Here is a 27,025-nt window from a genome sequence, read left to right on the forward strand (position 1 = left end):
AATCGCATCCTTTTGTTCACACACTTATCATGCATTTGCATCAACAACATCTCCACGCAGGCTGCCAAACGCTGCTCACCATCATTCGTGAAAAATTTTGGATCGTCAACGCCAGAAACACTATCAAGCGTGTATTACACAAATGTATAGTTTGCTACCGGTTTCGTCCCATTTTATCAAAGCAATTAATGGGTGATCTACCACGCGACAGGGTAATTCCATCTCCGCCATTTGAGAAAACCGGAGTCGACTATTGCGGTTCATTGCTTATCACACAGCGAATACGAGGTAGACCTCCTATCAAGGTCTACATTGCTATTTTTATATGTTTCAGCACCAAAGGAGTTCACCTTGAATTAGTACCTGATCTAACGACAGACGCATTCATAGCTGCTCTGAGACACTTTATGGCTCGGCGTGGCAAATGTCGCATCATATATTCAGATAATGCCACAAATTTCGTCGGCGCGAACCGCGAGCTAAGAGAACTCCTCCATCAACACACGTCGCAACAGCATGCAGATAGTGTTCAGGCGGCATGCTGCACAGACGGCGTCGAATGGAAGTTCATCCCTCCAAGGTCACCACATTTCGGTGGCCTGTGGGAGAGTGCGGCGAAGCAAGCCAAGCATTATCTTCGTAGAGCCGTGGGTGTTCACATTCTTACATTCGACGAGCTTCACACAATTTGTTGCCAAACTGAAGCAATGATTAATAGCAGACCCCTGATGCCCATGTCGAGCTCACCAGATGATCTTCGCCCTTTAACACCAGCACATCTCATTATCGGTCGATCACTATCGTCTATTCCTGAACAATCACTAACATCAGTAAACACTGGAACACTAAAAAGGTACCAACTAATACAATGGATCCAGCAACAATTTTGGGCGCGATGGAGTAAGGACTATCTCCAAGAATTACAGTGCCGAAAAAGATGGAAGTCTCCAATGCCAAATATTCAAAAGGGCGACCTAGTATTGCTACAGGAAGATAACACTCCACCATTCAAATGGCCCATGGGTCGCATCTTAGATACCATCAAAGGCTCTGACGGAAAGGTCAGAGTAGTCATCATAAAAACAGCAGAAAGCACTCACAAGCGAGCCATAACTCGGGTAGCCAAACTGCCAATATCTCAATGCAATTAGGAAGGACTGTGAAGCATCGCTTCCCAGGGGGGGGTGGATGTTGAAACACAGAAATCCCTACTGGGATAACGCAACAGAAAATTTACCACTGGGACAACGCAACACACTGGCGGTGCAGACACAGAACCATAGCAGTGCACTGAGTTCACTATACTTAGCGGTAGGTCAGTTTTCATCGTTCGATTAGATGTCCCGCTAATCGAGAGCCAATACAAAAGTGCGTGCATACAAAATGTAATTTCGGCACGACAAACATCACGCCACCACTCGTAGCAGCTGCAGCGCAAATCACACCACCATACATCACCGTTTCCTTTTTCGTCTTCGTCACCCACCATTCTTCGTCATCGCCTACCTACTGCTAAAAGATTTTTAAGAGGTTGATTCCTCGATTAATTACGCCACGCACTGGGTCGATTTAAATTAATTGTATTGTAAAGAATAAATTCTATAAATAATAAGCTTTTAATAAAGTTGCAACTATTGAGAGCAAGAAAAACGCTTCGAGCTCCAACAAGTCCATTACTGTTCAATTTAAATACAGTGTGCTGTATCTGAGGACATGCATATATGTGGCCATAACTTCCGGAAACTATAATTTTTTTCTTGCTCTTTCTTTGATAAGATATGGAGGACTACAACTAAACACAGGAAATTAGTTAGCAAATAGTGGGGATGACCATGGAACGAGGATCCCGGTTATGGCAGCTAATGGAAAATTTAATTGAGTCTATTTTATAGATATATAATAAGTTATTGTTGTGTAAAAAATTCGTGAAATTTCGTTTCATTTTGTTCAAAAGCTTTCACTCTGAAGCGATCCTCCTATATCGTAAGAAAACAAACACATTTTTTTGCCTGGCACAATAAGTCCATCACCAGGAAGTAAAATATAAGGAGTCCTAGTGAAAAATAGTAGTGAAGCTGAAGCATTCAAAGTTTATTCAAAGTGACTTGAATTTCCAACAAGGTAATTTCAACACTCACATACTCTCGCATACCTGCTACTATGAATTATGTACACATTTTTGATCTTTGCGTGCCATTTTGGTGTGATACATGACATGCACATATCAAGGCCTCAAATATGTATAGGCATGCACACACATTTGCATACAAAACATACAACTACATACATGTGAAGTCACGTGCACACATACCGTTGCATTAAAGCATGCAACAGCTTTGAGGAAAATTTGAAAAACAAAAAGTCTCTAACAACAGCTGCTTTGTATTTGAAGGTTAAAACTGAAAGTCTCCTTAGCACCCATGCGCATATGATTGTATGTTTGTTTGTATGTAAAACATGCATTAATGTACCACAGCAGGAGTTCAAGTATGTATTTTTTCAAGCATATGCTTTTTGCGCATAAAAATCTTAAAAACAACTTAAGGTTAGTATTTTGCTACTTCACTTCTAATCCACTGGAGATCACTTTGAAAGCCAAATCCAGAAAAAAATACACTTTATTTTACTTGAATATTTCACAATTAAATTGACAGCTTCACGTTTTGGCGCTTAGGTGGCGAAGATAGAATAAATGAAATAAAATCAAAATTAAAAAAAAATTAAAAAATGCAAGTAGCTCAAATTATGCAAATTGAACTAACAAGCAAGCATTTACGGTAAAATAGCATATTCATGAAAACAAGGCAAGAATAACAAGAATAATTAGAAAATTTAGAGCGTTTCATGAAGTGCGCCTGTGGCACGTCAATGCCATAAAGTTGCCATACTAAATTTTTTGTATTTATTTTTTCTTTTTGAATTGCTACCACTTTGCACATACAATTTATTTTATTTTTAATTTTTTAATTTTGAAAGCTTACATAATAATAAACTTATAAGTAAACTCAAGCAAACGCAGCGCTAGCAGCAGAGACATTTTGGTCCATAGCGATACCAGATTAGAGCCCTATTTTGCGAAAATATGTATCACTCAAGATGCGCGTACTGTTCGCGAATTTTAGGAGTCGCCCGAGCTCCAGCTCAAGGTTAGAATCTAGCCTTTCAAAGCTGTGAGCACCCAGGTAGCATAGTCTAGTGTTCGAGAGAGCCAGACAGTCGCATAGAAGATGCTCCAATGTTTCTCTTGTACCCGACTCATTCCAATTTCCTGCAAACATCGTTAATGGTTAAATTTAACTTGTAAGCGTCAGCTGGAGGATGGTTCCATGTGTAGAAGTCCACGCAAGTGGGGAAAGTTACTGATCGCCATTCACTTGGGAATGGCCAGGACGATTCTTCTGCATAAGGTTCAAGCAGCTCACAACGGCCGGGATTAGCCCACGTATCCTCTGGGTAGCTTCCGAACACCCGTTCGGGAGTGAGCTAACGTGAGAAGGCGAAACATTCCAGGATAGCTGGTTGTGCGTTGGGTTTGGGACCCGCCACTTAAAAATCCCCCCCCCCCCCCAATGAAAAGTTTGAAAAAGCCTCGGATGAGACCTCCCTATGCTGATGACGACCCCTGCAAACGAAATAAGGAATATGATTTGAGGGCATGCACCTGGAATGTCCGGTCCCTTAATGGGGAAGGTGCCTCTGCCCGGCTGGTTGATGTCCTCGTGAGAGTAAAGGCTGACATCACTGCCATCCAAGAGATGCGATGGACGGGGCAAGGTAAGAAAACCATAGGACCTTGCGACGTCTACTACAGCTGCCATGTAAAGGAGCGCAAATTCGGTGTCGGATTTGTTGTGGGAGAGAGACTTCGTCGCCAAGTACTGTCGTTCACTCCGGTGGACGAGCGTCTCGCAACAATCCGCATCAAAGCCCGTTTTTTTTAACATATCGCTAATTTGCGCCCACGCCCCGACGGAAGAGAAGGACGATGCGACCAAAGATTCTTTCTATGAGCGCCTGGAACGCTCCTATGAGCGCTGCCCCCGCCACGACATAAAAATCGTGCTTGGCGACTTCAACGCCAGGGTGGGCAAGGAGGGAATTTTTGGTCCCACAGTCGGAAAATTCAGCCTGCACAACGAAACATCCGGTAACGGACAGAGGCTGATCGACTTCGCCGGGGCCCGAAACATGGTAGTCTGCAGCACCAGATTCCAGCATAAGAAGATTCACCAAGCCACCTGGCTGTTTCCTGATCGAAAAACGCGAAACCAGATCGATCATGTTGTGATAGATGGAAGACACGCTTCTAGTGTATTAGATGTACGTACGATCCGAGGACCCAACATCGACTCGGATCACTACCTTGTTGCAGCCAAACTGCGCACACGCCTCTGTGCAGCAAAAAACGTGCATCTACCTACGCAAAGAATGTTCGACATCGAAAAGCTGCAATCACAACAGACAGCCAGAAGATTCGCCACTCGACTCTCACTCCTGCTCTCAGAGAGTACTGCCCAACAAACCGGCATCCACGAACAATGGAGCAACATTTCTCGTTCTCTACGTACCGCCGCCGAAGAAGAAATCGGATTCCGGCGAGCCCGAAAAAACAATTGGTACGACGAGGAATGTCATGCTGCCGCAGAAAGAAAGGATGCCGCCTATAGAGCCACGCTGCGATCGGGCGCAACGCGAGCCATGTGGGATCGCTACAGAGAGCTGAAAAAGGAAGAGAGACGTATTATCCGAAAGAAGAAACGAGAGGCCGAAATACGTGAGTGCGAAGAGCTTGAGATGCTGGCCAACAGGAACAACGCCCGAAAATTCTACCAGAAAGTTCGGCGGCTTACAGAAGGTTTTAAGACCGGGGCGTTTTCCTGTAAGAACAAAGACGGCGAACTGGTGACTGACGTACAGAGCAATCTTAAATTATGGAGGGAACACTTCTCGAACTTATTAAACAGTGACAGCTGCGCATGTCACCGAGAAAGTGAAGATCCCGATACCCCAATCGTTGACGACGGAATTGTCGTTCCGCTGCCCGATCATGACGAGGTGAGAATAGCGATAACGCGGCTAAAGAACAACAAAGCCGCGGGCGCCGACGGACTGCCGGCTGAGCTATTCAAACATGGCGGCGAGGAGCTGGTAAGGTGCATGCATCAGCTTCTATGCAAAATATGGTCGGATGAAAGCATGCCTGCCGATTGGAATTTAAGTGTACTCTGCCCAATCCATAAGAAGGGGGATCCTGCAATTTGTGCCAATTACCGCGGGATTAGTCTTCTAAATATCGCCTATAAGGTTCTAGCGAGCGTATTGTGTGAAAGGCTGAAGCCCACCGTCAACCAACTGATTGGGCCTTATCAGTGTGGCTTCAGACCTGGAAGGTCTACCATCGACCAAATATTCTCAATACGCCAAATCTTGGAAAAGACCCATGAAAGGAGAATCGACACACACCATCTTTTCGTCGACTTCAAAGCTGCATTCGACAGTACGGAAAGGAGTTACCTGTATGCCGCGATGTCTGAATTTGGTATCCCCGCAAAACTAATACGGCTATGTAAGATGACGTTGCTCAACACCAGCAGCGCCGTCAGAATTGGGAAGGACCTCTCCGAGCCGTTTGATACCAAACGAGGTTTCAGACAGGGTGACTCGCTGTCGCGTGACTTCTTTAACCTGATGTTGGAGAGCATCGTACGAGCCGCAGAACTTAATCGCTCAGGCACAATTTTTTTATAAGAGCGTACAATTGTTGGCGTATGCCGATGATATTGACATCATCGGCCTTAACAACCGCGCTGTTAGTTCTGCCTTCTCCAAACTGGACAAAGAGGCAAAGCGAATGGGTCTGGTGGTGAACGAGGACAAAACGAAGTACCTCCTGTCTTCAAACAAACAGTCGGCGCACTCGCGTATCGGCACCCACGTCACTGTAGACAGTTATAATTTCGAGGTTGTAAAAGACTTCGTCTATTTAGGAACCAGCATTAACACCGATAACAATGTCAGCCTTGAAATCCAACGTAGAATCTCTCTTGCCAACAAGTGCTACTTTGGACTAAGTAGGCAACTGAGCAGTAAAGTCCTCTCTCGACGAACAAAACTAACACTCTACAAGACTCTTATCATGCCCGTCCTAACGTATGGCGCAGAAGCTTGGACGATGACAACATCCGATGAAGCGACGCTTGGAGTGTTCGAGAGAAAGATTCTGCGTAAGATTTTTGGACCTTTGCACGTTGGCAATGGCGAATATCGCAGACGATGGAACGATGAGCTGTATGAGCTTTACGACGACATAGACATAGCGCAGCGAATAAAGATCCAGCGGCTACGTTGGCTGGGTCATGTCGTCCGAATGGATACAAACGCTCCGGCTTTGAAAGTATTCGATGCGGTACCAGCTGGTGGTAGCAGAGGAAGGGGGCGGCCTCCTCTGCGTTGGAAAGATCAGGTGGAGAAGGACTTGGCTTCACTTGGTGTGTCCAACTGGCGCCGGTTAGCACGAGAAAGAAACGACTGGCGCGCTTTGCTAAACTCGGCCAAAATCGCGTAAGCGGTTATAGCGCCAATTAAGAAGAAGAAGAAGAAGCGTCAGCTGCAACTAGGCTGTGCCCTGTTAGTATACCAACTAAAGTTCTACAGTTTTTTTTATCGAACGATATAACTGAATTAGTATGCTTGCGTGTTTACACATGATCCTGGGAACTTTGCAATTGGTTAGGCTAAGCCTTTTGCCTTTCTTAGCATGCGTTCCTCTAGTTCTTTTTGAATTGTCCGCAGGGGTTTAAGTATCTGACTTATTTGATCCCTTGCAAGTTTCGCGCCTTCTATAGCTATTCCATCCACTATCTCGTTTTCCTTTATGCTTTTATGTCTTTATGCCCAAGAACCCAATAAACACAATGCCTGCGGTTACGAGCGTGATTGCTGATTGCTTCCTTGCATTCAGGGACATTTTTGGATGATACACGGTATGTTTTTATCGCTTTTATAGCCGCTAGGCTATCCACGTAAAAGTTTATTGCGCAGTTTATTGTTGCGTCTGTACATACAAGTTCTGCTGCTTTCTTTACAGCAAATATTTCAGCTTGAAACACAGTACAATAGTTAGGGAGTTTAAAAGCCTTATTGATATTTAATTCCGCACAATATATGTCAGCGCCAACCCCCTCTTCCATTTTTGAGCCATCAGTGAATAGATTGTTGGTGTTACTCTTCAGAACCAAGCCTTTGCACCATCCACTGTCTTCAATAACGGCCTTTAGTGGTTTTCCAAAACTCATAACTGGATCCATATAGACTGAATTGACTGTGGTATTCCGCTATGTGCGAAGGTTCTGGAGGTAAGCTGTTCGGTTGCTTGTATGCTCACAGCTGAGTTTGCAGCCCGATTTTCTGCATAGAGATCAATCGGTGTTAGGTTGAGGATAGCCTCGAGAGCTGCCGTTGGAGTTGATTTCATAGCTCCCGTGATGTAAAGCGTGGAGAGTCGTTGAACTTTTACCAATGGCCTTAGATATGTTTTCTTCCTTACCGCCTTCCACCCCACTAGTATGCCATAGGTCTAACAATTGCAGTGTAGCACCAGTGCATAAAAGCGGGTGATAGCCCATATGTACTTCGTATAAAATGCGTGTAAAGCATTCGTGGCCTTCTTCACGCTCTCCTCAACATTGGATTTCCATACTGGAACTTTGTACCTCTTTGTAAAGAGTAGTAAGCGTGTAGAATAATAAGCCTTTTTTACAGTAACGGTACTAGTAGTATTATTTCGATAAAATTGTACAAGATATAATCGGTGATTTTTTAGCTATTGTCTTTTTAAACAGTTGGTTTAAACAGCTGACGCACGTTTAATGTTTTGTTTCACTGTCAAACATTTTCAGTTTGGTCTATAATTTAACCATGAATCGTCTTACAAACGAACATCGCTTGCAAATCATTGAATTTTATTATAAAAATGCGTGTTCTGTTAAGAAAGTTTATCGTGCGCTTCTTCCATTTTATGGTCAGTTTAATCGACCCACTGAAGCGGCTATTCGAGCTATAGTGACTAAATTTAGAACCTCAATTTAGAACTACATTATTGGACATCAAACCACCAACACGCTTACGTAGAGTGCGAACTGAAGAAAATATCGCAGCTATATCGGCCAGCGTTAATGATGACCATCAATTATCGATTCGTCGCCGTTCGCAGCAATTGGGCCTCTGTTACTCAACAACGTGGAAAATTTTGCGAAAGGATTTAGGTGTGAAGCCTTTCAAAATACAGCTGGTGCAAGAATTGAAGTCGAACGACCTACCGCAGCGCAGAATTTTTGGTAAATGGGCTCTTGGAAAGTTGGCCGAAGACCCACTTTTTTATCGAAAAATTGTGTTCAGCGACGAAGCTCATTTTTGGATAAATGGGTACGTAAATAAGCAGAATTGCCGATTTTGGAGTGAAGATGAGCCAGAAGAATTGCAAGAGCTACCAAAGTATCCAGAAAAGGTCACAGTTTGGTGCGGTTTATGGGCTGGAGGTATCATTGGACCGTACTTCTTCAAAGATGCTGCGAATCGTAACGTGACTGTGAATGGTGAGCGCTACCATGATATCCAACTTTTTTTTGCTCAAAAATAGCTTGACTTGCATGACATATGGTTTCAGCAAGACGGTGCGACATGCCACACAACACGCGTAACAATGGACTTGTTGAGAGGCGAGTTCGGTAAACATTTATTTCGCGCTCGGGACCTGTCAATTGGCCACCCAGATCGTGAGATATAACGCCTTTAGAATATTTTTGGTGGGGCTATGTTAAAGCTCATGTCTATTCAGACAAACCTGCTTCAATTAACGCATTGGAAGACAACATTAAAGCATTTATATGTGAGATACCAGCCGAAAGAGTATGCCAAAATTTTACTCAGCGGATGGACCACTTGAAGCGCAGTCGCGGTCAACATTTGCGTGACGCACATTTTACGTGTGTTTTTTTGAAAAACTTTCCTATAGCTCTTAAAAAATCACCCTTTACAATATTATAAAGGACAAAAAAGTCTTACACATACAGCCTAATTGAATAATAAATAAATAAATGAAAATAAAAAATAAATAAAATAAAGCTGTAAATCTTTTCAAAATTTCATTATTTAAAATTTAATGATTTTTTTTCCACCCAGCTCTATTTTTACACGACCTTTTTCCACGAATTTGAAATTACACGCTTCACTAATGTATTTCTTATACGAAATTTGCGTTCTTGCACGAGTCTCAAAACAAAAAAGTTTTCCTAAACAAAACATAATTCCTAAAAGGATGTCTTATAAAGTAAAGTTTTTTCGTGTAAGATAAAAGCAATAAGTATATTTTAAAACTAACCAAGTCCCATTGTGCATTAAAATACCAAGTATAAGGCGGCGCAAAATTAACCATCCATGCCTTTAGGAAATGAATATCTTTATCTGCTTTGGTTGTCTGTTTCTTACTGCAGCTGCTTATTTCAAAAGTGTCAAATATGACTGACATATGACGCCATGTGCAAAAATTATATATTTTACGATAGGTTACGCCACCTTGTATAAACAACTCGAGAAAGCAAAAAAAAAAAAACAATGGCTAAACTTTGTTACAGCGAAAAACCAACAGAAGCAGTTAATTAGAGTAAAACTGGACAGATGGGCTGGACAAAACGGCTGAAAGCACAACAATTGGATTGCTTCCACATCCACCGTATTCGCCAGATTTGGCTCCCAGCGATTACTGGCTGTTCGCAGACGTAAAAAAAATGCTCGCCGGTAAGAAACTTCACTCGAATGAAGAAGTTATTGCTGTAACTGAGAACTATTTTTTCGGAAAAGTACAATAGAATAAGTCGTTCTACAAAAGTGATATTGAAATGTTAAAGCGACGCTGGAATGATGGCGAGGCTCTTGAAGGAAATTACTACTTTGAACCAAAAAAAAAAAACAACTGTTTTCTTTGTTAGACACGGGACTTTTTAGCCCATGTGTTATGGCATAGTATCTGACACATGGTATCTGCATAACATTTTTGGTCCAGTCCGTAATAAACGTGCACGCTTGTTATCAAGTAGCGATGACCACTACTTATGTAATATGGATTTTATAACTACCTATTTTTCACGGTTCTTTAGAGTTCTTTCACCTTACATTTTAAAGTTGTGGAATCTATTCCCCCATTCACCACATGTTGTATATATTTTTTTACACGATTCTTGTTTGCACCCAGGGGTGTATCTACCATGTAAAAACAGAGCTGGGTGTACAAGCACCGCATACGTAAAAATATCGAATTCCTTAGCACACCTCATATGTCTTCATTAGCTAAGATTCGCGTTACCCTAAGATTAGCGACCACTACTATTCTGAAGCAAATCAAATATGGCTTCTTCTTCAACTTCACTTTGTCCTTTAAACAACAAAATTGATACTAAAACTTTCCGCATTTATGCAAATTATTTATCTCCAATTAATAGCCGCATCATTTGAGAATTACCGTTAATTACACTCAATAAATAACTCACTCAGCAGCGGTGTCAAAGTCAATCGATTGTGTGTGTCAGTAGCAAAAATAGCGGTACTTGACATTGCCAAGCTAATAACTTAATTTCATTTTCCTAATATATTTATGAATAGCGCAATTTCCTTACAAATGCGCAATTAACTTGGCAGTCGCAAGACAAAGTGAGAAAGCAACAAAAACAAAAAGGAACTAAAAGAAAACTACATGAAAACTATAACAATTGCGAGAAGAGCGAAAGAGGAAAAATAAAAATGCTATAAACTAGTAATAATCAATTTCCGCATGCTTGAGTGCATTGCTGAGACATACAGCAACAGTACAGCAACAGTCCAAGTGGCCAAGCGGCTAAGAACTGATAGCCAAACGATGTTTGCGGTTGCTGACTGATGTGTTGCTGCTGCGCTGCTGCTACTAACGCTGCTTTCGCCCCGGCCAAGCAATTCTCGTTGAACTGGATTTGTGGTGACAGCAAACGAGCTACATCAGAACATAAAGTGGAGAGCAATTGATGGACAGCTATTTGAAATGATGCCAACAGGTGCTGCTGCCAGCGGGCGATTGATGTATATCAATTTTGCGGGTAGAAGTTTTGTTTTTTTTTGTACGTTTATACCAACGCACGTGTAAGTATCTGCATGAGTGTGCGTGCTGACAAACATTTTGCAAGAATGTGACATTTATCTGTATGTTCAAATGCGCCTGTGGGAAATCAGCTTGCAACACGCAACCATAAACTGCATTTGTTTAGTTTATTACAATTTTTACGATTTATGCATAAAACCTCTATGAAAATTGATCAGAAAACAAAAGAGTGAATGGATACACAAACAAAAACAGGGATAAACAAAAAACAAAACAAGGAAAAAACCAAGCAAAACAAGAAAAAAACACGCCATTAGTAGTTGTCAGCGTACGATGCGACATGTTTCGTCAGCAACATGTTGCGCGCTCGCTGGCTTCATTAAAAGCAACATTTTACTCAGGGCGCTGACTAACTGCCGCAGCAACTACTCAAATCAACTTCAAAGTGCACCAAATTGACAAGTGTCCAAGCGGCTCGGCTAAGCGTTCAAATGCTCGAGCGTCCAGCGCTGACTGCCACTTAATTAACAAAAATACGCACAAAATTGCGATAAAACAACAACAGCAAATTGTAATTTTTTGCGTACGAACTTAAGCAATATTTGAGTATTTATTTTAAATGATTTTGTGCGAAGCATGATTTGTTGTTTTCTTTTTAGCTGCTGAGCGAGTGACCAGTTAACAACTTGTTCAAATAATTGATTGCGTTGCCGGACTTAAGCGTTTGTTGCATTTAGAGTGAATTACTTGTAGATTTTAGTGGCAACTGACATTTGCAATTGACTGCTTAAAAGTGGCAAGTCACTGAAAAGTGGTTGGCAACATTAAAGTTGAAATTACCGCCACAGCATTTACAGCGATCAGAATGTGTATTTTTGTTGGTTTGATGATGGCACCCGTTGCTTGTTGCAGTGTCGTTCGTGTGATTGGCAGTCATCACACTAAACGCATGCGTAATTTTGTTGCATTTGGATGGTTTTTGAAGTAGTTAGCTTCGAAGCGGGTTGGGTTAGGTTAACCCTCCGTTGGACATCTTTTTTCAGATCTTCGATTGGGCACCCGGCTCTCGTCTTGTTCGGGGATCCTTCTTAAAATGTTATGCCCATAAATCGATAGAAAATTAAATTTTAAGAAGCTACATGGAAGCTACCTAGTTTTGATATTACTATTTAGTACCTTTAGTATTTTATGTCAGCGAGGTAAATCTTATGAAATGTACTTTGTTTGAGTTGCTTAGTATTTCTATTTACAGCTAAATCATAATATTCATGTTTCAGTTCAGATTTGCGTGTGAAATCGTATAAGTAAATTCGTGTTTATTTTTGAGCTTGTAATTATATGCATATTTAAATATAAATTCTTATTCGTATTTGTGTTTGCATTTGTATTCATATTCTTATTAATATCTGCATTCATATTCATATTTGTATTTATCGCTTTCCTATATTTTAAGAGAGGATGTGAAGTTATGACTGAACAGCGTAGAACTTTACATAGCGAAACGCTACAACAATCAACTTATATTTCCTGCCTCTTCATTTCAAAATTTCTGCTAATTGTATGCTGTAAAGTGGATATGGAACTGTGCCACTTCATATTTGTATTTGTTTAAGTAGTGGTATTCGTATTCTTACTAGTATTGGTGTTCGTATTCGTATTTATATTTGTAGTATTATTTGTATTTGTACTCGCATTCGTATTCGCATTTAGCGCTTTCCTCTATGTTCTGAGAAGATGTAATGTTATGGCAGCGTCAAAATTTACTGAGGGAAGCTTTACAGCAATCAACTTACATGTTTTGCCCCTTCATTTGAAGAATTTCAGTAAAACTGTATGCTGTAAAATGTCTATCGAACTGTGGCAGTTCATATTTGCATTTGGATAAGTATTCGCATTCGTATTCTCACTAGTATTAGTATTCGTATTTTTACTAGGATTAGTATTTGTATTTGTATTCGCATTGTTACTTGCTTTTGTACTCGTATTCGTACTCAAGTTCGTATTTATAGCCTTCCTCTATGTTATTACAAGATGTAATGTTACGGCTTAACAGCGTCGAACTTTACAGTGCCTTACAGCAATCAACTTATGTATATTACCCCTTTATAACAAAATTGCTGTAAATGGTAAACTGGGGATTTTCGACATTGATATTTTCTATTTATGCTGAGATGATACAGTTTTATATACAATTTACATCGCTCTTTGAAGAGGATTGAGGATTTTTAATAGTTAGAATATATCTTATAAGAACGTTTTAAAGTTTCTGTGGTTAAACGATGTCCATACATAACACTTTTTTGTAGCAAAATAGTTGACACGAGGAGAAAATTAAATTTATGATATCCATTTTCTTCTAATATATATATAATATATTAGGGCGGGTCGATTTAAAAATCGCTTATTGCTCTGTGAAAATCGTATTCTAGGGATCAAAATAAGAAACTTTGACGAAGGAACCATAGCTCTAAAATGAATTCTGATGTCCCCCAATTTGGGTCCAACGAAAAATCCCACTTTGACCCATTTAGAGTGCTTCAATCGAGTCCAAATGTATGACCGACCCCGACTAACTTTGGACGACCGATCCACCCATGTCAGTGGCACACCCCCTGGAACTCCCCTGGGGGGGTTCCCCATACAATCATTTCAAAATATCACCATTTTTGGCCTTTACATGAGAAAAGAATCTAAAAAGTTCGACCCAAATTGGGAGACATCAGAATTCGTTTTAGAGGTATGGTTCCTTCGGCAAAGTTTCTTATTTTGATCCCTAGAATATGATTTTCACAGAGCAATGGGCGATTTTTTTGCCTCCCCACAAATCGACCCGGCCTAATATATATATAATATATTTGGATTTTACTGTGATTTATTGTTAAGAAACTAAATTTACATTTTCCGACACGTGCCCGATCCAAAAAGTAAGAAATCGAAGTAAAACAAAATGGCAGCTCAAGCCAGTAGCACGGCGTTGCCATAACAAAATTAATATACATATGTAAATTCAATAGCAAAATGAATATAAATTCAATAATAGTTTGTGGGTACGCCACATATATAATTGGCACATACACCCTTCTTTGGGCGCTTCCTCTAAAACTTACTTATTATTCATTGCTATCCTTTATTTCTCTTCGGAATCAGTACAATTTATTTTTAAAGTTCTCAATGAAAGTTTTTAGAAAAGGCTGGCTGAAAATAACTTAAATGATGGTTCTTTGTATAATTTTATGTAGCACTAAATTTTTAATTTTGATTTTAAAATTAAATTAATTTAACTTTAATTTTAAAATTAAAATGTTACGCGATGCTGAATGGCGGTGAATATACCCATATTGTACAGTACGTTTTTGAAGGAGTAGAGAGTTTCAAGTACCTGGGAGTACTACTAGAAAAGGAAAATAGTGTTCAGAATTGCGTCCAAGATCGACGTGTTGCTGTAAACAAAAAGTCAGACTACTCTCGCGCATAGAATATTTAAAATAAATTTAGAGCTCTTCTTACGAAAACTCTATGGTTCACCGCGGTTTGGGGATGGTTCGGTTAGGTTAGCCAGGTTACTTGTCTTAGACAAGACACTCGGTGGCCCTTATGTTGAGGATGGTTGTTATACAATCAGATACAACGAGGATCTGCTGCGGATGTGCAAAGGGGAAGATGTCGTTAAGTATGTCGAATCGCAATGACTTTTATCGTTGGGTCATGTCGTGCGTATGAGTAAAAAAAGTCCCTAAAAATCAATGTAAAGGCACTCCTAGGAAACGCTAGTTCGACAACGTCATCGAAGATATAAAGAAACTGAAAACACATAAGTGGAAGTCTGCTGCCTTGAATCGTGTAACTACTTGAATTGCGGAGAAGGCTAATGTATGAAACTAAAGCTCACCCCGAGCTGTACCGCTGACTGATGATGGTGACTAAATTTTTAAAATTTAAATCACAGCCAAAGGATGCCCAAAAAAAATAGTGTTTCTGCAAATTGTAATTTTACTTGAAGTCAAGCTGTGGTAGTAGTTCAAATCAACTCTATAACATAAAATAAATACAATATGTGCATGTATATGTATGTATGAGAATATGTATGTATGCATATGTATCTGCTACAACGTGCGTACTAACGAAAAAATCAGAATGGATATTCGAATGATTACTGCACTTAAGTGCTATGCACGAATTACAGAGAGTTGATGTAACAATGCATCGAAAAATAACTTAGAAAATCGACTACAACATGCAACTTGCAATATGTCATTGCTCGGTCTTACGCACACCCATACAACCGAACTTAATAATCACAAAATATTCATGACTTTATGTTGGTTATTTTATAGCGCACTCTTTTTTGTCTTCATATGCATGCAAAATGATCTCCCAGGGCAATGCTCTGGCGAGGTATCCAGTTAATAACTGCAATAAAAAGTGGAATTAGCAAAATAAGAGTTAAAAAAGCAACTTCGCATCTTGGCATGTGAAAATTTCTGACAGCAGAAGTGCTCGTTTTGATGTTGCTTTGCTTGCGCGCCTGTCAATCTGGCAGCTGATGTTTAATAGCCGATTCAAATTTGTGCATTTGTATGTGAAAGTAAGTGTATACAAGTAGAGGAAGCCTAGTTTGATGTACATTCATTTTTGTTGCTTTTGTGAAAATTAAGTTCTTTGTTATGCTTCCTGTTCTAATAAAATGATACGTATTTTTGACTTATCATACACACTTAGCCTCGTAAACTATTTTCCAAACATGCTGCTCAGCAGGATGTCTAATTTTTGTGGCTCAAAGGAAGATTGTAAAGAGTCGATCTGATTATTTGGCGACAGCACTCGGAACTTGTGCTTAATATTGTCTTGTTTTGATTATACATTTTAAATAGTTGGTTGTTCAATAAGTTTTGTGGTTCATTAAGGAAAACACAATTCCATGATCTGAAATGCACTTTATTACTAAGTGTAGTCTACCTGAATATCAATACACTTGTTCCAACAAGATTCCAATTTATGAACTCCATCCCAGCAGTGAGCATCTGGAATCTGTAAGGGCTGCAAGATACGCTTCCACAGCTGTTATGATCTCATAATTTGATGAAAAACGCTTTTCATACATGAATTCTTTTTTAGGTCTGGAAACAAGTGGATGTCGCTTGGGGCCAACTCTGGTGTATACGGCGGGTGCTCCAACAATTCAAACTTTAATTCGCGGATTGGAATTTAATCATTGTCAAAATTCAGAAAAAACTGTTGCTGACATCTTCTTGACCGATTTCTAGACCCAAGTCTCATCCATAAGGTCGAATCGACGCACAAAATCTCCTTATTCTTTCGAAAAAGCTTTAAATTTTGCGGAGAAAGTCGCATTCCAATGGGTTTCTGTTCCATTGTTCACAAATGCGCACACACCTTTTTGAAACCCAATATTTCAGTCAAAATATTACCTACATAGCCAAATGAGATGCCTAAGGCCTCTACTAAATCTCTTTCAGTCACTCGACAATTTTCCTATATGATAACCTGTATTTCGCATTTTTTCTACAATTTCTGGTGCTGTTGGTGCTTCTGACCACCTTGACGCGGATCGTCTTCTAGGATTGTACGACCACGTTTAAATTCAGCAACTCATCTTTCTACTTTCTACACTTTCAACATTCGTTCATAAATTTCCTTTGCTTTTAAGCCTTTCAAAAATAAAAGTTCAATCACTGCACGATACTTCATACTACGATTCCTATGAAGAGTGAATCAAAATATTTAACAGAAGTAAAAAAAATAGGCTAATAGCAACGACCTCTCCTATCGAACCTCAAAACTTATTGAACAATCTAGTATTTTAACCTTTTTCTACATGATTTTCATAGTGAAAGCAGTTTGGCATATAAGCTTAGAAGTTTAAAAAAAAAATAGCACCGAAAACCTGTAAAAACTGTGAGTAATCTATAGGTCGGTGAGCATTCAGCGCCATTTCAGTAGAAAGTCGTAGTCGTAATATGTATGTCTTTAAACCTTCTCTACCTCTAAGAGGTCGAATCCACTCATCATCTCTAGCGAGATTGTGCCTTAACTGTCCTGTTCCACAAAGGGGTGATTCCCTAGAAATCGGAAGAACATTCCTTGAAGTGCTCATATATGGTTTAAAAAGTGCTAAGCGGCATCTACTTCTTCCTCATATCTATGGCTATGTGAGGCTTAGAACCTGGCAACTTACGAAACATACTTTAGCGCCCGCTAGTTGCTTCCTTGAGAAGCCGTATAACCGTTTTTGAGAGTCTTAGTAAGCTTGCCGACGTCCGTTCATCAAGTGATCGCTGTAGCTCTCTCTTGTGTAAACTTGTGTAAACAGGAAACCAAGCTTGTATGCAAGTATATATGAAAAATTATGTTTGCCATTTAGAGAGTCCCAGCTGATGTATGCTGCTAACTAGAGTTAATGTTTACAATGAAAGGTTATGTTACGTTAGCCTGGTGGTTTGTCTAAGACAAGGCACTCGGTGGCCCTAAGAAGCAATGTGATAGCTGCATTTGATTTCCATCCCCTAAGTTGCTTAAGCCACTTAGATATTTTTAAGCAGGTACCTAATCCCTCCGGTGATTAGTGATTAGTGATTGCTAATTTCCCAAGTCTACAAAGAAATAATCGCCAAGATTTTTAGCACGGCTTCTTTTAAGTGCACGACATTCACAGATAAGGTGTTGTACTGACTCAATAACTTCTACATCTCCACAACACCTGCAGAATTCCTTGTGAGGTACACCCATTCTACTGGCTAAGGTGCCAAAAGTTCAGTGACCCATTATAAAACCTGTGAGGACGCCGGTAGTTGATTTGCTGAATCCAAGCAGGCATTTTGCCATTTTAACCTTCAATTTTGGCCAGAGCACTTGGAGGCCATACAGTTAGCAGTCAGAGACCTCATTCCATTGGTTTCCGTGATTCCACACAATCACAATGCAGTATACAGTTCGTTAGAGGGATGCTTATGTTCTCACCACTCGCTGAAGGCCAAGGTCGGAGCCTTTCCTTGCACACTCATCCGCTCTTTCATTTCGCTGTACTTCAGAGTGGTCGGGGACCCAACAGAGTGTGGTGTAGTGTTGTTGGATAAACGAGAGCAGCAAATACCTACATTCTTAGCACATCTTGAATTGATGCGCGCTGAGGCCAGTGCCTTGATCGCTGCTTGACTATCAACAAAAACGGTAAGGTTTGTTGGAGGTAAGTCCAAATTCGCAAAACGATACATTTGTGTTACAGGTTCTTAACATGGACATAATATGACTTTCACAAAATTATCAAGATACCTTAAATATTGAGTTAATTTGATCTTGTATGCGTGTAGGACAAGATTCTTACAAAAGATTCGCTACAATGTGGATGGAAAGATTTCCAAGTATGCACTGCCCCTCTTATGGATTGATGTTTCAACAGCCGAACTGTGGTGAACTTATTTTTTAATATAAGCTGCTTTGGATTCATCACTTCTTTGCTCGCTAAGCAGAACTTTGCTTGTGAAAGCAACAACAGCTTAGGAATGATCAAGCGATATTTTTGCCCACTTAGCCCACAAGTGACTACGCACGTCACCAGTGCTTCCAAGTACAAGCGGGAATATTTTTTTTTATTATTTATATTTTGTTTACTTCAGGCTCTCAATTCTTTGAAAAGTAATAGACTTACATTACAATTTGACATTTGATGAGAAGCAGAACGCTGGTCCTTTCACTCTCCAAAGACAGGGTAAAACCATTTTGCATACTTTCAGCTGGGATGCTTTAAAAAGCAATGGAATTAGAAAATAGTTATTTTTAAATATTATGAGGGGAATTAGCATAGCGACCTGGCAGATTTATTGTGCTGTGTTCATGTGCTCAAAATATTTCTCAGAGCCGAACTTCCAACTGCACCAATCGTTTTGTTTTTTGAGATTTTTTTCCTGCTCTGGTAAACTATGTTTATCCAGGTGTCTGCTCCCCTTATGTATCAGTGCAGGGTACAATACCAACATAGGCTTGGCGATTTCACTCAAGAAGCCTGAAGCCCTCGATTTCGCTGTTAATGATTTCCTTACTTTCGTGAGGTAGCAACGAGATGTTTACAGTGGCCTCCTCTTGGCCACTTTTTTAGCGAACTTTGCCATTACATAGCAGTTTATCAAAACGAAAATACTATAATGCAGAGCTATTAAGCCATTTGTATCGTTGGATTCACGGGATTTTTTTATTAACTACTCGTTCGGATGCAGCTATAATAAGAGCATTAATAATAAAATGAAATTAAAAAAAATTAAATCGTAAACCCTTGCTACTAGTGTCGCTTGTTCGTATTCAGATATGAGTATTTTGTATTATTTAGTATTATAGCAATAAAATAAAAAATAAAATAAAACAAAAAACTCAAAAAAATCAAAAATTGGAAAAATATAAAGGTAGCACAGAACCAATTTAAATTAAAATAAAATAAAGTACAAGAAAATAATATTAATGAAATAAATAAAAAATATATTTAAATATAATAAGAGAGATCGTAGCTGCGAATCTCGGTGAAATACCAAAATGAAGAAAAAGTTTTTTCTAATAGCGGTCCGAGTGCATTTCTGCCATGAAAAAGCACCTCATTAAAAATATTTGCCGTTCAGAGTCGGCTTGAAGCTGTAGGTTCCTCTATTTGTGGAACAACATCAAGACGCACACCATAAATAGGAGGAGAAACTCGGCCAAACACCCAGAAAGGGTGTACGCGCCAGTTATATAATTATATTAATATAATAATTAAAAAAATAAAATAAGCAAACTTAAATAAAATAAAGAATTTAAATAGCTTAAAAAAAGGAAAAATATAAATGTAGTACAAAACCAAATTGAATTAAATAAAAAAAAATATATATAATAACAAAAAATAAAAATAAATTCATAAAAAAATCCAATTTTGGTAAATTTTTGCCAAGTTTGTCGCTTAAGTCTTTCGAATTTTTTGTTCATTATTTCTCATTCTCATTTTACATTTTTCTAATTTTTTCTTCCCGTCAGCAGTCAACCACTAATAAATATATTCGTTTGTTTTGCAGTAAACGTCAAAATTAACTGAACTGCTTTGCGAGCCATTTAAACGAGTTGCAGCAAACACAACAGTAGCAGCAGCCAGAGTCCGCAAGTATTTGCGTTTGGTATGAAATAAATGCGCGCGTGGGCGCGAAAAACCAGTTGCGTTCACAATAAACCACCCACCAGGTTGGCTAACTTGCCGGTGAAGCGAAAAACCAGCTGTAACCGAAATAGAGGCTAGCTAGTGCTGCGGCGGATCTGCGCAGGCCCACTGCCTTGGAACGTTTCACATTTAATTGTTCCCGTTGCCCACGATAATTGCGGTTTGGTTCTATGCAGACATAGCACAGCGGTGCTGCTGAGCTGTTCGCTTGCTATTGTTGTTGTGATTATGCTTTGCGCATACAAAAAGCACTTTTGCGTTTTGCCAAATATTACGAACAACAGCAAACAATCAAAGCGGGAATTGTATTTGTGGCATCAGCGTGGCGGGTTGAGGCGGTGATGCGACGGTGGTCGCTTCCCGCTAAGGGACTTATCTAGATTGAAGCGAAGAGGTTTGTGCTTGCGAATGCTTGTGGTTTTATTGCAAATGAAAGGAAATTTTTTTTTTCTTCTACATTTAAGTAAGTTTTTAATTTCTTTTTTTGAATGAACCTTGGAAAGTTTTGTTCTTGAGTATTCCTGATTGTTTTTTTTTTTCGTAAAATTTTCATTTCTTACCTCCGGCACGGTGACCTCATAGGGTGTGTTCATGAAGCGCGGTGCATTGTCGTTGACATCAGATACGCGCACAATAATCGGAATGTTGCGTCGTTTGTTCGTTGCACGAATGGTGCAGGAGACCTGTGGTGCAGCAAAATGAAAATGGAAAATGTAAGAACAAAATATATTACATAAATATCATAAGACAAAAAATACACACACACACCCACACACACATAGTTACAAGCAGTTAATAGAAATGGAAGAAGATGTACTTAAAAAATTGTTTCGCTGCACGCCAAACGGCAAAAAGTAAAGCAGTCGTAAAATGTTGGCATATTTGTTTTGAAGCAAGCATGTTTTTGTTTTTCTGCAACTGGCGTGCAACTGTAAAATTTTGCCATAAAAATTTGCATTTCACAGAGTAAAATCTCACAGCGGCAAGCCAGCGCAAGCTTGTCTTTTCTGTTTGTTTTTGTTTTGGTGGTTAAAAAGCTTTTTATGACTGCCATTGCACATCCCGATGCATGCATTTACTTTGTATATGTGGTTGTGAGTGTGTGTGTGTATACGTTAGCAAATATGCACATGGCTATATTTCGCCGCAAGCAGCCTACCGCCTTTGGTGCGCCGAATTGCATGCACTCATACACGCGCACACAACCAAACATACACTTTAGCAAATATGTGCATGCTGCTTCCCTAGCTTAGCTTTATTCTGCTCATAACTAAGAACAGACGGGCGTTGCACTCACCTGAAAGACAATGTGACTCAGATTCTCCTCATCGCGATCGAGCGGCTGCAACAGCTGCAACTTCTTGCCGTCGAGCAGGAATGTTGGATTCCCCTTTGGGAAGACTAGATCCAGTGCAATTTCCGTGTAGGGATCACCGTAAATTGGCAATTCCGGCGGCGTAGTTTGTTGGCCAATAACTGTAAATACATAAATAAACGGTGCAGTAGCAGTTAGTAAACAGTGAGTGGCGAACAGCCAACAAAAAGCAAGAAAAGTCGTAAAAAAACGTCAAATAAAAATTGGAATCAAATCAGTAGATACGCGTTAGAGGCCAACTGCGGATGTTTAAAAAAAAGAAAAAACATTTTTCAAAGCACCATATTTGGGTAGAATCCCTACTAATATTATAAATGTGAATGTAAGTTTGTTTGTTACGCTTTCACGCAAAAACTACTTAACTGATTATTATGAAACTTTGTACACATGTTTTTGGAGGTGTTAGAAGTAATATAGGATACTCTATATATATAAAAATTCAGCCGTTTTTCGCGTTGTGATGAACTTTACGGAGAATGGCTCAACCGATTTTAACCAAACTTTGCCACATTGAAGAGACACATGTGGAGAAGGTTTTTGTTTTGAAATTTTAAGAATCGGATACCAGAGTCTCGAAAGATAGGCCAAAACGTGGACTCGGGTAACCCTAGAACGTGTATGTACAATATGGGTATCAAATGGAAGCTGTTGATGATTTCTATAGTATAGAGTAGTTTTCATACCGTTTCGTGACTAGGGTCTCGAGATATAGGCCAAAACGTGGACCCAGGTAACCCTAGGATGTGTTTGTAAAATATGAATATCAAATGGAAGCTTTTGGTGAATGCTTTAGTACAAAGTATTTTTCATGCCGCTCCGTGACTGGGGTCTCGAGATGTAGGTCAAAACGTGGACCCGGGTAACCTTTGGTTGTGTATGTACAATATGGGTATCAAATGAAAGCTGTTGATAAGTGCCTTAATACGGGGTAATTTTCGTACCTTTTGATGACTAGGGTCTCGAAATATATGCCAAAACGTGGACCCGCCGTGTCTTTGCACCGAATTAAAGTAAGTAAGTAAGTATTGAAAATGGGTTTCGTAAAGTTTGGTTGTAATTCGGAACACCGGCAACGGGTACAGCGTTCTCTTGAACCAGCCATAATGTCGTTTACTTTTTTAACGCTTGGGGCGGAACTGAACTGTCAAATTGACAGTGTGAGTTACAATGTGTCAATATTTCTTTCTGATTTGGACGCCATAAGGAGAAGACCTAAGTGCAAAGTGTAAACATTTTTTGTGAATTTTTTTGGAGTCCTGAATAATTTCTTACGAAATTTGAGAATTTAATGTTAAATCCGAATGTTCATATGAAATTATGTTTTGTGGATTTAGTTTTTCGGTTCATATGCGATAACCTACGATACACCATGAGTGAAAAGATGGTAAAAAAAAAAAAAAAAAAAAGAAATTGTTAAAGGATGAAAAAGAAGAGCACGAAAAATGCGTAACTTTGATGAAAAAATTAATAGTCTTATCATGCAAATTGTCAACAATTTTCAGAAGAAAAGAGATGATTAAAGAAGATCACAACAAAATAAAATAATCCTGACCATGTGGACTTGGGCTTTTAAACACATATGCGTCGAAAATATAATCCACAAAATTGAAAAAAAAACATGTTTTAAAATCTCAGAATACCATAATTACAATCATGTTTATTACAGTACAAATGCCAAGACAATCACGTAATCATATTGGTCGTTCGGCAAATAATAATAGGCGCATGAGAAATGCCCGGAATAACGCGATATCAGAAGAACGTCAAGAACAAAATGAAGTAGTCAAACGATTGATGAATAATGTTATCCAAGCAACTATTTTAATTGGCAAATTCAAGAATGAAGACGTTCTAATACCAAGAATTTTCCACCTGAATTGCCATTTGAATTCAAGCGTTTGCAACTGCCCATTCGTTTAGCATTTACAATAACTATCAATAAATCACAAGGACTAACTTTAGAAATATGCGGCATGAATTTAGAAGAACCAGTATTCACCCTTGGTCAACTATACGTTGGCTGTTCACGTGTTGGGAAGCCAACAACATTATATATTTACTCAAAAACAAATAGAAAAATAAAAAATTTTGTTTATGCCAAAGCGCTTGAATAAAGAATAAAGAAATAAATAATATGAAAACCATATCTTTTCTGTTCTAAACCATATCTATTCTATTTTAGTGTGCCCAGCGAAGCGGGCCGGTTTTGCTAGTAGAATATATTTTTTTAAATATTCAAAAAAACATCTTAGAACTGAAATATACAAGTATCTATGTGTCTGTGTACTTTTGACAAAACAACCTAAATCGACTTAGCACTTTACTTCTGTCGACCACGAAATTGCTTGAATTGCTTGCAAACTGCATAACATCAAAAACGATTCAACAATTGGGATACCGATTTTTGGCTAAGCAAATTTGCATGGTTTAATATGACTCTGCAGTAATAGAATTTATCATGTAGTCACTCACTCTTTTTTTGATACAGTTACAATTTTTTGTAAAATGTTCAATGCTTCATAATATTTTGCGAAAAGGGGAAAACAGAGTATAAAAATACGCATGAAATACAAATAATTGTCCACTCATTTCATTGTAATGCAAAGAAACAATCAGAAACATACAGGGAATTCATCCCGCAGCTTAAATGATACAGTTAAAATATCGCTATCCCGATGAAAGTTTCAACAAGTGAAATTGTATTTTTAGTATGCGAGAGTTTGACCTAAAGGAATATTAAATTCTATGTATGCTCGTTTTTTTTAACTGTTTGACCGCGTACTTCCAGTTTTAGAGTATTTAAAAAAATGAATGTCACATCGCAAAACAGCTGAAATGGTACACTTAAGTTCGTCAACAGGACATTACTGAACGCTTCACGCATAAAAATCGTGTAGCAAATAAGGGGCTACAAACCGCAAATAAAACAGAGAAAGAGTCGCAGTGGTTAGTGCGCCAAGTGAAGAAAAAAAGCACTCCAAAGTTAACTGAAATGGCCAAGAAGGATTTAGGTAGTACTTAACATCCTGTAACTGGTCGAAGAGTTGTGAGAGAAAAAAATTCAAATGGCGGAATAGCCCGTAATAAACCTTTCGTAAGTTCAAGGAGTAGAAGTAAGAAGTTGCAGTTTGTGCGGGACTATCTAAATGGAACCCCAGCATTTTGGAGGGCAGCACCTTTTGAAGACGAGCTAAAAATGATTTTATTTAACTAAACTTTGCGAGCTGCTATAAAACGTAACAACGCCATGGTTTGAGCATTCACGTCATCAAATTTTCTGTTTGTTTTTTCTCCCTTTATGAAATGAGTGGGCAATGCTTTGTATTTTATATTGAAAAATTAATTAAAACAAATTCATATCTATATCAAATAAGATGTCAGTGGCTGCATATATTTCTTGTTTCCATAACATTTTTAAAACAAAAGGAATTTTCTCGAAAACATAATATTAAAATTAAAATTAAATTTTTTGCGAAAATATAGTATATTCCCCAACAAAAATCATATAAATTCAAACTTCGAAATTTGTACGAAATTTCGGTTCGGCATTTGCTTCCAAATAAAAAAAGTGGAGTAGGCGTTAAATGTAGAAAATGCATAAGAGACCAAAAAATTACGTTGATTTTTAATCTACTCTAAACTTGCACTTTGCACAGCACTGCTTACGCGAAATTTTTATAAAAAGTCTGAGTAAAAAGTTTGAAATTTTAATGGAAATTTCTCGAAAGTTTACAAATTTTGTACAAAGTTCGAAACTTTACTTTTTATAGTTTTTCTAGTGTGAACTACAGGGTCCGGCACTCGAAATGTAACTAACTTCACTCCCCTCACCCAGCTGATGCATGGGAATCAGTTGTCTGTAAGTTGGCTAAATGACAGTCCAGAGCATGGAGGTGGTCATCAAAAGACTGCAACGTCACGTGAAATTGTTAAAAAAGAGAAGAAGCGACTAGAGCGAAACCCCCGACGAAGGTGCCTTTCAAATGGCGAAAGAATTCAAATATCTGGACGTAGCACGTGCCGCATACTGAAAATTATCCCAAAATCAAGTCTTACAAGATCCAAAAGGTGTGTGATCTCGCAGCAGCAACTCAGACTTGAGAGAGCGAAGTAGTTGTTTCGTTTGGTCGAAAGCCGTCAATTCCCGAACATTTTCTCTGACGAGAAAATTTTTCAAATTGAGCAATTCGTAAACTCCCAAAACGATAGGGTTTATTTGACATACCGTTTATACGAGAATTGGAGTCATCGATTGGCTACCTGGAGGCAGCACCCGCTACAAGTAATGGTTTGGGCCGTTGTAGCCGCAGATGGGCGCTCTCCAATCGTTTCCATTGAGCCAGGCGTCAAGGTAAATGTGAAATATTATCGGGAAAGTATTCTGGAGGTTGCTTTGAAGCCGTGTGCAGAGAAACATTTCGGTGGCAGACCATGGACGTTGCAACAGGGCTCGGCACCGTCTGACAAATCTGGAGTGAATCAAGAGTGGCTAAAAAATAACGTTACGAACTTCATAGCGTCACACAATGGCTATCACCAGACGCGAATCCGATGGATTATTCTGTTTGAGCCATTTTGACGATCAAGGTTCGATCTAAAAGATTCACTAGTCTAGAGGCGCTGAAAAAAGCCATTGTCCGCGGGTGGGTCAAAATAGCGCCAAGTCATAGTCGGGCAGCTGGCGATTCATTTCTGGGCCATCTCAAGGCCATAGTCGAAGCAAAAGGTAGTCTTATCGAGCAAAGGTAAATTGATTCTTAGTTTTATGTTATTTTCATGCATTTTTTACTTTAACTGAATAAAAGTAGTTTTCCAAACTAAATTTATAGCCTTTTAATTATATTATTTTTATATTAAGAAAGAAATGAAATTTTAAAATATATAAATATTTGAAAAGTCAAAAACTATCAATAAGTAGTGTACACTTTCTTTGACACTCGCAATATATCTCTCCATTAAATAATACAGTACTGATGCATATTCATTCATACCTGAAAACCCTACCAAAAGGGCGCAGAAAGAGATACGACTGCCAATAAGACACACGAACCTTTGCTTGGATTTTGGGTACATCAGAAAAACGGGACTACTCTGTTGCATAGAAGCTCGAAAATGAGTATTTATTTCAAAATCATAGACAAATATGAATATTTTATTTATATGCGTTTTATTCACTTTCATATGCATGAAAATGGCACTCAGTTGCATTTAGTAAATTGGCTGCATACAACAGCTCTCATGTTCGTAACATAAAATGCAGTCTCTGACACTACCAGCTATCCAGCGACTGTGTTTAATGATGCCACAAGCTAAATGAATAATTCTTCCATTA

General features: G+C 39.0%; 1 protein-coding gene across 3 annotated transcripts in view; it reads right to left on the reverse strand.

The window, feature by feature from the left end:
* LOC128855314 (cadherin-99C) overlaps window positions 1–27,025 on the reverse strand; it is a 297,926-nt gene that overhangs the window by 71,143 nt on the left and 199,758 nt on the right. For all 3 annotated transcript variants that reach the window (XM_054090116.1, XM_054090117.1, XM_054090118.1), the window contains 2 exons: window positions 21,616–21,794; window positions 20,879–21,001 (listed from right to left, as the gene is read on the reverse strand). In XM_054090116.1, the coding sequence (XP_053946091.1) occupies window positions 20,879–21,001; window positions 21,616–21,794 (302 nt within the window). The remainder of the gene's footprint in view (window positions 1–20,878; window positions 21,002–21,615; window positions 21,795–27,025) is intronic.

Source organism: Anastrepha ludens, chromosome 2, assembly GCF_028408465.1.
Source record: "Anastrepha ludens isolate Willacy chromosome 2, idAnaLude1.1, whole genome shotgun sequence".
Lineage (NCBI taxonomy): Eukaryota > Metazoa > Arthropoda > Insecta > Diptera > Tephritidae > Anastrepha > Anastrepha ludens.